General features: G+C 34.8%; 1 protein-coding gene across 1 annotated transcript in view; it reads right to left on the bottom strand.

Annotated features, from left to right (window-relative positions):
• Positions 1-2,296, bottom strand: part of LOC134722368 (uncharacterized) — a 41,843-nt gene extending 39,547 nt beyond the window's left edge. Inside the window, exon 1 of the mRNA XM_063585984.1 lies at positions 2,191-2,296. Coding sequence (XP_063442054.1) covers positions 2,191-2,192 — 2 coding nt within the window. The 5' untranslated portion in view covers positions 2,193-2,296. The remainder of the gene's footprint in view (positions 1-2,190) is intronic.
• Positions 2,297-12,136: the final 9,840 nt, after the last annotated feature.

The following is a 12,136-nucleotide window of genomic DNA, read 5'->3' as shown; positions in this document are numbered from 1 at the left end:
ATCGTATAGTAATTCCGAATTCATTTCGTAGTTTACAATGAAGATGATACATCCGCATTTCCGGTTTCTATTCAGACTTGAAAGATGCATGTTGCATAGCATGGATTTGCTAAATAAAGTCATTAAAAACCTTTTCATTTGACAACGTTTGTTAAAAAATACATTTTTTTTTAACCCGTACGACTCGTTTTGTCGTTGCTGCAAATCAACCATACTGGTAATGGTTTCATGACTTCTGAATTTGACAGTGTCCGTGAAAAATAATCTCAACATGATTTTTAACCCCCATACCAATTACCAAAAATAGCAAGAAAACTACATGGTGACCTTTGTGATAGTTATTTGTCATTCTAAGGGAAAGGGAGGGGGCATGATGGCTTGCATTGTCCTTTGAAGAGTTACAAACGGCAATTATGGAAAATACATATACTTCTATATATAGTATTTATTATGAAAATATAATTTAAATAAGCAATGAATTAGCATGTTCACCTATCCTTATGTGGAGGAATGAAATACTTTCGATACCGCTACACTGTACGGCGTAGATACAATTTATGATGGTGAAAGTTCCTCCATGGTTCAATTTTCATCCATGGAGATCCCTGAATCCCATCACTAGTCCTCATACCATCAGATACTAGAACAAGAAAATTCCATACTCAAACATTTGGGCAAATGTCCACCTCTAAAGACATTTACAAATGGTCATTCTTTCCGCAAACAATCATTCAATGGAACATGTTGCCACAAGTTGTGGTAGCAAGTCAAACCATTGAAATTTACAGAGATCAGTTGACACCAACTGTTCTCCACAACATAATTTAATTCTATAAATAACAATGTACATATTTTTAATCACTTGTTGTTTTCTTTCATGTAAATATCACCAAGTATTCTACTAAGTAAAAGATAATTTTTTGTTCATATCATATACTCCGCGCATGCAACAGTTCGTAATCTTCAATAATAATGAAGCTGTAACTGTATATCAGAAAATGAAGAAGAAGAAGATCACCAATTACAGGAGATCCGTATGTTTTAATGAGCATCATATTGAATTACCTAATCTAGTACTTGCGTGATGGGTCTTAGACCCTTTGGCTTTGCATATCAACGGGGTAGGAGATGTCGGAAATGATGAATTGGTACGTAATTTCAGAGCCAAACGTCGTGAAGGATGGTCGATCCGAACTGGCATTTTTTCCGATTTTAATGATCATGAAATGAACGAGCCTGAACACATGTTAAACAGAAGCAAGTTAACTCGAACCATGTTAACTCGTACCAAAAAAGTTAACTCGTACCACTGGGATGTCGTCAGGGAGTTCATAAATCCACGAAGCTGCTATCTAAATTCCTGATGACTTGGTTTTTTTACGTCAACTTTCAAAGGTGTCCACCCAACTTGGATGTTCCAGCAATAGCAGGCCCGTAGCCAGGAATTTCCAAAGGGGGGTTCGTTTGACTCACAAACTCGACATTAACAGTCACAATTCGAACAGAACATCGACTTTAACAGTGCTTATTTGTTTTCAAGGGGGGGGTCGTCTGAACGAACCGAACCCCCCTGGCTACGGGTATGAATAGGATATCATATGACGTGACTATTCGTGTCTACCTTTGGCGGTCACTAGTCGCGTCCTTGTCGTGTCCATTTTAGATGGTAGAATGGTGAATGAATCACTAAGGTTTGACGTCTCTTTATCACCCTTGGAGGGTGGTTTATAGAATTCAAAGGAGTGGTGTTAGCGTCCTGTGTCTAGCTTTTAAGATTTCTACGCATTATATTTTCACTACTAAGAACAACTACATGTATCAATAGAACGAACCTTTCTTGCTTTACAAAGGTATCTGCCTCTTTTGTTAAAATGTTGAATAAATGTTTTTCTACCCGTTCTTATAATTCTCTCAAAAGTTAACTTTTAAAAAGCAGGAATCGTGTTTAACTATCCGAAAACATATATTTGTAGGTCATGTGCTGCTATTTATTGGCACATACAAACAACATCTCTAATTTGTCTAAGTGAAAAATAAATTCAAAAGAGAATAAAATGCATAAATGTGATACAGTTTGATCTATGAGCTCAGGATACATTGGTTCACCAATTTCGTGAAATAGTTTTATAGTGTACTATGCAACCAATGAAGAGTAATGAACAATGGATTGATAAATTAATAAATACTCACATTTTGGATATTCACAAAAACCTTTTCTTCTAACTTTCACACAAATTTCAGAAATATTCGGATAAAAGTCTCACAAAAAAGCAAATATCAATAATTAACTGTCGTGTGTTCAAAACAACGTAGCTTTGAATGTTACAAATATCACGTGTTATGCGAACACCACTGCAGTAATATGAGAGTTTTATGTCAAACCTGATTGGATGATGTCTGGAAAGATGCATACATTCGGAGTATTGTACCGCAATAATATGGATAAAATTATGCTCACTCTATTGAAGATGTCTATATCTCTAAAAATACCCCTTCCCTTTTTTGGTACACAATAAGAAGAATTTTCACTTGTAGAAAATTGTTTTGCGTATTCCGCGCATTTTGAGAAAGTATAACGCAACACTATATTAATCCCACAATTCATGTAAAGTTTCATGTCAATCATACTAACAGATGCGCCAAAAAGCGCAATTGTTTCCTAAACGGAGTGGCTATTTATCCAGCTAGCCGGACGAATAATGCCAGGGCTATTTGTCCGGCCATTGGAATGCGCATGGCATATTATGTGCGTTTGGGAGTGCGTGTGACATTTGTGATATTATCTTCAGTAGCACAAGGAGGGGCGCGCTTAATTCGATCACTGATTTTCAATTTTAAGATCACGACTGAATTCGGCGATATCAACGTTTGTGATAAATTTTGCAGTTTTCAGAATTTGACAACGGCATACGAAAGTATGAACTTCAAAGAATGATATAATCTATAAAAAAAAAAGAGAGAGAATAATTGAAATCACAAGGAAAATGGGAAATAAAATGTAATTGCTCGTAGAACTATAGTTTTACTAAATAATTCGACTCGAATCAGCCGAATGAATGGTGGAAATGATTTTCAAATCAAGAGTACTAGTTGTTGAGAAAGGCCTTAACAATGGCATGTCTAACTTAATAAAATATAATTATATTCCAAAAATGAATATTGCAAGTAGCCCTTGGAATGGGATATATATTAAGGGGAGGGGTTTGAGGATACATGTGCAAAAAGTGGGGATGTTGGATATATAATTATAAAAAGTGGGTTATGACATATAGGGGACATTAAAGGTGGGGTTTGGAGAAAAAAGAAAAGAGGTATTTGGGAAAAAGAGCACACCGTGTCACCTCGACCACATCACGGAAATAAAATAGATGAAGTAATAAATATGGAATATATATGATTTGTTTTTATTATTCGTAATCCAGATTGGACTATGTACTAGTATATAAATTAAGAAAGAAAAAACTATTACAATTACCAGTAACAAGATAAGGCCCTTACAATAAAGATTACAAACATATATGCTACCCCCTGGTGCTACTGAAGATAATATTACACGCACACACAAATAGTGACATGTGCATTGTACTGGCCGGACAAATAGTCCTGGTTCTTTCCTAAAAATGTTTTATACCCGTAAATTTGATACTCTGTTTCGGATACTAAAAGTATGAACAGATTATTGTTTGTTAGTGGCTTTGAACTAGCTGTCAGTTAACTGCGAGTACTCTCAGATCTGTTCCTGTCAGTGAACTGCGAGTACTTTCAGATCTGTTCCTAGTGTCTTTTTGTTGTTGGGATGTACAAATACCCGGCCACGTCCTCGTGTATTTTTGTCCATCTGATGAGTTAAGCCTTTTTCAACTGAATTTTATAGTTCGTTCTTATGATGTATTGTTATACCACTGTCCCAGGTAAGAGGTCGGGATAGCTGGGATCCCGCTAACATGTTTAACCCCGCCACATTATGTATAAATGTGCGGCCTGTCCCAAGTCAGGAGCCTGTCGTTTGTTTATGTTTTACATATTTGTTTTTCGTTCATTTTTTTGTATAAATAAGGCCGTTAGTTTCCTTGTTTGAATTGTTTTACATTGTCATTCCGGGGCCGTTTAGAGCGTACGGTTACATATACTTGTTAATTTCTGTGTCATTTTGGTCTCTTGTGGAGAGTTGTCTCATTGGCAATCATACCACATCTTCTTTTTTATATAAAATTGTTGACGCCGTTCACGCCAATCGAAGTTACACGACAACAGTTTTCACTAAAGCATAAATGACTTTAGCTTTAGGTAAGTCCTATTTTTTGGAAACTCTTGGCTCTATTTCCAACAAGATGAGGCCTGAATCATTCACGAAACGTTCGGGGAGTGGCAAACCTGATACCACAAGTTTTTAAAATATTAATTAAGACGCTGCATGGACACCAAATTTGGAAGAGAAATCTTCTCCGGACTGAAAGAAGCTCATTGCGACAAACAAACTAGCATACTAGGCATGACACATTATTTGACAGTTTAAATCAAATTCTCTATTTTTCCAAAATATTATCTTATTGCCATAAAATTGAGAATGGAAATGGGGAATGTGTTGAAGAGACAACAACTCCATAGAACAGACAACAGCAGAAGGTCACAAACAGGTCTTCAATGCAGCGAGAAATTCCTGCACCCGCAACCAGTTTATATACATGTATATACGCCCCATATGTGTTTTCTCAGTATGCCTTTTGTTGATTATTAAACTTCTTTCATATTTTTATCGAATTTATATTTCATTATGGTCTTATAATGAGACTACTATAACACTATATGTGTTATAGTAGATCAGTCTTAGGGATGACATCAAAAGTTCAATGAAGAATAAAAAACTTAATTCACATAGTTTTTTTTCACTGACCCCCACACACCCCTCTCTTAACTTAATTTTGGAAAAATTGATTGACCAATAGGGAAATATGTAAAATCGATTTTAGATTAACAAAACTTGCAGCAATGTTGACCCCACCCCAAACTATTTGAATGAAGTTTTTTTGTCCTACATCGATCTTTCGATGTCGTCCCTTATTTAACAAATTATAATCTAACACTGAACGACATTTTTTTTTACATTAATGGGATTTTATTTGACACTGTGAGTTTTACAAGTTTTTTTCCGGTATATATATATATCAACTAGTTTTTTTCTCTTTTGCATGACACTAAGTTATTCCATTCTTACATTAGACACCACATGAAACCCAAACAATAAGGGAAACAGTTTCATTTTTAACTGCAGTACGCAATATATGAAAATGTTTACATTTATAAAGTTTTAGATTATATAAAAAGGTTGGGGTAACAGAGCTCTAGCGAAACCCTCTATCAATTAAGTATTGAAGCAGCCCCCTTCCCTTCCAAACAAAGCTGCACATCGTTTATCGGTTTATGGTACAACATCGTTAGTGATCGGTATAGGAAAGAACAGTTTATAAGGTTCTCAGGAGCAAGTCTGAGAAGTTTGACTGATTTTTGGGGGTTTTCAACCGATCTATAAAAATCATAGATATGCGGACACTATGGTTCATGTTGACCTTTTGGCTAAAATGGCTGCATTTTCACCTCAAAATTTACTATGAACTAGTACAGACAAACCTGTGCATCTGGAAAAGTTTGAAGACAAAGCATGCCTAGATAACTAGAATTCAAAAGCATTGTATAATTCAGAAAATTTATAACTCAACTGGATTTTGCAGTGTACTTTTTTTTGCTTGATATGGTCCACTCCGGTACACAGTTAAGTCACCAATTATTGTCATGTAATGTATATATATATATTGTCCATCTATTGCCCATTTCAAACAAAACAGTTCAATCCAATAATTACCTGTGGGGAAGATCTTAAATCTCTTTCTCAACTTAGTTTATTTTGGTACCTTCTGGAGAAATGAAAAAAGAGCACTGCAAAATCCTGTTAAGTTTTTATTTTTGAAATTTATTTATCTAGGGCATGCTATGTCTTAAAACTTTTCTAGAAGTACAGGTTTGTCTGCACACAGAGTGAATTGTGATGTGAAAATACGGCCATTTTAGCCAAAGGGTCCACATGAACCCTATCTAGTGAAAAATAACATTCCTTATCGCTTGTTTTAAATTTATTTTTTCAATTGATATACTCCCATAAAAAAAATTTTTTAACACAAATTAATGATATGAAAATGTTTTGTCGTAAGAAATGTATATAAAAGTAAGAAATTTAGATAATATAACTGGCTCCCGGTAATGAACGGTAACTCTGTTATTGTTTTTTCGGGGGGAAATGAATGGTTTATCATATCCAATCGTTTTGAAAAATCGATTTTTTTTTCAGGATAGTTGCCACCGTGCACTTGCACTTGCACGCAAACTAATTGTTATAATAGTATAATAGAATGATATATATACAAATGGATGAAAATTATATATACTATATATACATGTAACTATGTAACTGTTATGTTACTATAGTATATAACAACAAACCAGTGTATAATTCTCTTGGACTATTATTATATAAGTATAATTATAGTACCAAATATACTAATGTGTATCACTACAATACCATGCATGTAGTTATTACGGTGCGGTTAAATTTCCTGTCATTTATGCATCTTCCACGCACGAACTTGTATCAGAATAAAAGTATCTCTGTACATTAAACTCAATTTCAGGTATAGAGATGTGATCTTTTTCTGTGACATTTACTTTTGACAATCCACAAGAACTTGTGGTCATCCGATGTTCAGTACTTCAGTACTTTGATTATAAGTTGGGTTTTTCTTAGAGAGAAACGTAGAATATACTTTGGTTTGTATTAAATAGTTTGCTGTTAGCCCTTATACATAGCAAAACCAGCAGATTTCTCTAGTCTCAATTAATTGATAATTTGACTTGTAGCAGAAAAAGAAGAAGGTATGGCCAAGTCATCACCTTTCGAAGCAACATTACATCACAATGTACTGAGAGCATTTAAGCAAACATGGAATACTTATATAAAGTGCAGACTCTGTTAGGTCACCGTCATTGCTCAAATGATGGGGAGACAAGGAATGTCTTGTTCCAGTTTTTATTCAGGGACAAATGTCATCTCTTCATGCAAGATCTCTTCAAGTTGTTCAGCTGCGAAAATCAATTTGTTTTACAAGCTGGGTTTGTTTTGAATGGAACATCTCGTGAACAGGTCGTTGTCCATGTTTAAAAAAAAAAGATGAATTAAAACAATGGTTTTGAGATTCTCAGATCTACAATGTTGCCATGGAAACTGTTCAAAAATATCGAAATTATAAATATTCTTCAAAAATGTATAAAACTTTACAGAAATGTATACTGGCAAATGCAGATGTGGCATTTTTTTTAAAACTCCCTGAAGACGAACTGAAGAGAGTGAAAGAACATCACTCAGATGGAATAGCTGGACTAAAGAAAGAATAGCAGCTAAATAGATATAGGAAGCTGTGGTATGAGTGGCAATGCGACAACTCTCCATCCAAATAACTATTTATAAAAGTAAACCATTAATTATAGGTCAAGGCACGGCCTTCAACACGAAGTCTTGGCTCAAACCGAACAACAAGCTATAAAGGGCCACACAAGTACGAGTGTTTAAAACTATTCAAACGGGAAAACCAACGATCTTATCTATATAAGAAAACGAAACACGAAATAATTACCTTTGCAACATATTGCACAGCGAAACATTTTCTTGGTACACTTAACTTATAATGCAAGCTAAATGATGTATTGAGTGTACTGGCATGAGATACATGTGCAATTGTAGGCATGACTGCATGTTAAGTTCTACAGGATAAATCGATAGAAATTTACCAAAATTTGTATCTATGTTTTATGTGATATTCCTCATTCCCGTTTACTGGCATGACCCTGTATTTAGGCATACTAGTAAACTTGTCATGGAAAAAAATCAAAAGAGTTTGTCTTGTTTTTCTTCATGTCTTTTGGAATAATTGATCAATCATTTTGTCCTTTTAAATTAGTTCATATGTTCATCTTGAACTATATTTTTTTTTTCTGAAAGATTTTTCTTATTTTTGTCTTTTCTGTCTCAAAAGTGGGACTGTCATTTTGATACTTTTAACGTATATGATGAAACATTTGCTAAGGTCCACAGTCCCAATTGGACGATTTACATTTAAGGAATAACAGTACTGTAGTTGAAGAGTTTCCATCGTCAATTGTAGATTTACTAATGTATGTGCCTGTCCCATGTCAGGATCCTGTAATTCAGTGGTTGTCGTTTTTTTATGTGTTACATATTTGTTGTTCGTTCATTTTTTTACATAAATAAGGCCGTTAGTTTTCTCGTTTGAATTGTTTTATTGTTTTATTGAATTGTCTCATCGGGGCCTTTTATAGCTGACTATGCAGTATGCTCATTGTTGAAGGCCGTACGGTGACCTATAGTTGTTAATGTTTGTTTCATTTTGGTCTTTTGTGGATAGTTGTCTCATTGGCAATCATACCACATCATTTTTTATATTGATGATCACAAATGCAGTTTTACTGGCGACGCGTAGCGGAGACAGTAAAACGGAGCTAGATTTGGAACCGTCAAATCAAAACCTGTTTAACCAGTGGATCATATTTCACAGACTAGGAACTTATTTTACCAGGTGAGTTCACAAACCCAGAACTAATTTCACCAGGTAATTAACACATCTCAAAAACCTGGAACATATTTCACTAAGCAAGGAACAAATTTCACCAACCCTGTACTTATTTCACCAGGTAAAGTGTGGAACTTATTTTATAGAGATGGAACAAATTATTTTAAAATTATTTATGAAAAACGTTCTCCCAGGACAAACTCCCTGTGATATAAGTTCCACTGAAACTTTTTTCACAGGAACCAATTTTGGCTCACACCAACATTTAATTTGCAGCGGAATTAAACGTTTTAATGATTATGGAACCAAACCTTCTCCTTTATTTTCTAAAACAATAGTATTATAACATCACAACATAAAAAAAAAACACGAAAAAATATCAATTGGAAGCCTTAGCTCAATAAAAAACGTAAATGAACTCACTAAAGACCGTGTAAAATGGAAAAGTGTATAATGGCCATAAATGCCGACCGGCATGAAGAGAAAAGGTGAGGTTAGGTGACATATGTGGCATTCTAAAATGACTGCCGCTACCATAGACACAAGGCAAAAATGTCAAAATGCTCAAAACTTCATAAAACTTTACAAAAGTGTTAGACGCCTTACATAGACGTAGCATTTTTTTTTTTTATTTTGAAAATGGCTGCCGAACAGAATAAAAGAAGAAAATGTAAAATCAACCATACGCTATGTTGAACTAACAGAAAGATCGGTTGTCATGCTAAAATCATAGAATTGAGGGTCCTACAAAAATGCGCCCGGGAACGCCCGGGGAATAAAAAATAGCGCCCCGGAAAAGAATATGCGCCGGGGAAAAGTATATAGATATTTTACTGGCATGAGACAACTTTGTGTTGATGAAATAAGTTAAATTAAGCACATTAATTTTTATTAATTTTAGACAAGGAATTTTCAAATTCAGATAATAGACATTTGTAATAAAACAAGTATGAATGTTTCAATTTTAACCAAAAAAAATGTATGCATACCATTGAAACATTTAGTTTCATAAAAAAATTTATAATAAATGTATATCAGCATCTGCATAAAAAAGTGTTCTCCATGCAATTGCGAACATATTAGATTTTAGGCATCATAGGCCACATTTATATTAAGGACAAAACAACCAATGATTATTTTTTTTAAGGAAAAACATTATTGTTATAAAATATTATTATTTTAACCCGCCCCCCCCCCCCCCGGTGCCAAATTACCTTCCACTAGAAAGGGCGCTTTTTCCTTTCCCCGGGAGGTTTTTCTTCTCCTGGGCGCTCTCGGGCGCTTCCGGACGCTTTTTAGTTGGAAAGAGAATTGAGAATGGAAATGGGGGTTGTGTCAAAGAGACAACAACCAAACAATAGAACAGACAACAGCAGAAGGTCACCAATAGGTCTTCAGTGTAGCGAGAAATTCTCTCACCCGGAGGCGTCCTTCAGTTGACCCCTAAAAAATATATATATAAATACTAGTTTTACTGATGAAAAATCCCGAAATGGCTGCATTTTAGTGGCAATCGGCGGAGCATATAAGTTAATTTTTATGGCACGAAAGGATGAATTGAATTGATATGCAACTTTTTTTTCTAATTTCAGACACGGTTATAAACCTGATAAGCAAATAAGTTTAGCACACAAATTCATGTGTTGTAGGGACCATACATTGTGTTTTAGATTGCCACAATAAGCTTAATAAACCCTTGTCAACTTGTTCATCACTAAGAAATTTCAATTTCGAAAAGACAATGTAAATTACTAAATAGATATATGTAGCCAGTGAACTAAACTGATGACAAATTACACCAATTGCCATTCCTTTCTAAAAAAACGCTGACGTAAACACATTCTTAAAATAAAAAAGGATCAAAGGTCAACATATACTCTGATTAATAGCGACAATTACAGGAAGTTGTAACCGCAACGAAAATAAAGACTGACATCTGCTCTTGATAAAATTCAGCATGTGAAAATCTCAGTCTATAATGACGAAAGGCAGTTTCCGTTTTCATATAAAATTAGTGACGGATTTTAAGGCAGCAACCATTTGATTTTCTAGGGGGGGGGGGGGGGGGGGGGGGGGGGGGGGAGCTATGGTTTTTATTTTTTAAGTTTTTCTCCAGTTTTGGGAGGAAAAAAATAATTTGTTTTTGATTCTGAAAATAAAAAAATGTATGTTTCACCCTCAGCTGCCCTAAAAATACTAAAAAGGGTTGATTAGAACTAATGTCATTGATTATTTTCTGAGGGTCGATACATGGTGCAACGAATTTGTACTAATTCAAAAATATTATCTTGCCAACTTTTCTTGGACGTAGCAATTTCTAAAATTTATTGGGTAACTTACAGTTTTACTGGTGAACTTACATGCTCTAACGGTACATAAGTTGGGGAGTGACTAAGATTAATTGGGCTGGAAATCGTATTCGTTGGAAATATGCTCTTGTCCATATATTCTACACGTACCTCTGGTCGCAGGAATTTTTAATGACCGCTTTACGTAAACATAACATTCGAATTTTTATTTTTTTCATAAAAAAAAATTCAGAACCTTCGTTCGATAAAATATTTTTTTCTTTTGAGAAGGAAAGCAAACATGTTTTTCCTATCATGTGGAACAGAAACTTATTTTTTTTCTCTCAAAACCATAAAATTTACATAGAATTCATTTTAATTTTTTAATTGATATAAATTGTAAAGTGCATGGCTCTATCTATATCCTGACATTGGCTGTTGTCTCTGTAGTTTTTTTAACCCACTTTCTACATATTGATATTCTCTGAGTCCGTCTTACAGGAACCTCAGTCCTTGAATTTTAATACTGCAATTGAAGTGGCCACCATTGCCATATGTAATGGCAAAGAGTGAGTAGCTCCAAATTATAAACATCCACTGTTTCCAACTATGATAATTGACATTCCATTCAAAAAAGAGGTATAACGAATAACCGGTATACAAGTATGTGTCCTACACAATCGAAGGCCTTTAAAAGACTGCTTATTTTACTTTATCTATCCCTGTTACAAAAGGACCATTATTTTATAGCTGACTATGCGGTATGGGCTTTGCTCATTGTTAAAGGCCGTACAGTGAACTATAGTTGTTAATGTCTGTTTCATTTTAGTCTTTTGTGGATAGTTGTCTCATTGGCAATCATACCACATCTTCTTTTTTCATATTTCATGTTTATAACTGTTGTTATTCTCAAATTCAGCAGTGCACATTTTTTTTTCAAGCAGGTGAAAGCACGCATTTTTTTTTCAGCTACAGTGCAAAACATTTTTTTTTTCTTTCAGCTAGGCCATCAAAATATTTGTTTCCAAAAAATCCCAGCCCATACCCCCCCCCCCCCCCCCCCTCAAAGAGACAACAAACCGACCATAGAGAAGACAACAGTCGAAGGCCACCAATGGATCTTATAAGCAGCAATAAACTCCCGCACCCGGAGGCGTACTTCAGTTGGCCCTTAAACAAATATGTATACTACTACAGTAATGATTGACGTCA

Source organism: Mytilus trossulus, chromosome 6 (genome assembly GCF_036588685.1).
Source record: "Mytilus trossulus isolate FHL-02 chromosome 6, PNRI_Mtr1.1.1.hap1, whole genome shotgun sequence".
Classification (NCBI taxonomy): domain Eukaryota; kingdom Metazoa; phylum Mollusca; class Bivalvia; order Mytilida; family Mytilidae; genus Mytilus; species Mytilus trossulus.
The sequence above is the reverse complement of the archived record's forward strand: the minus strand, read 5'-3'. Positions and strand labels throughout refer to the sequence as shown.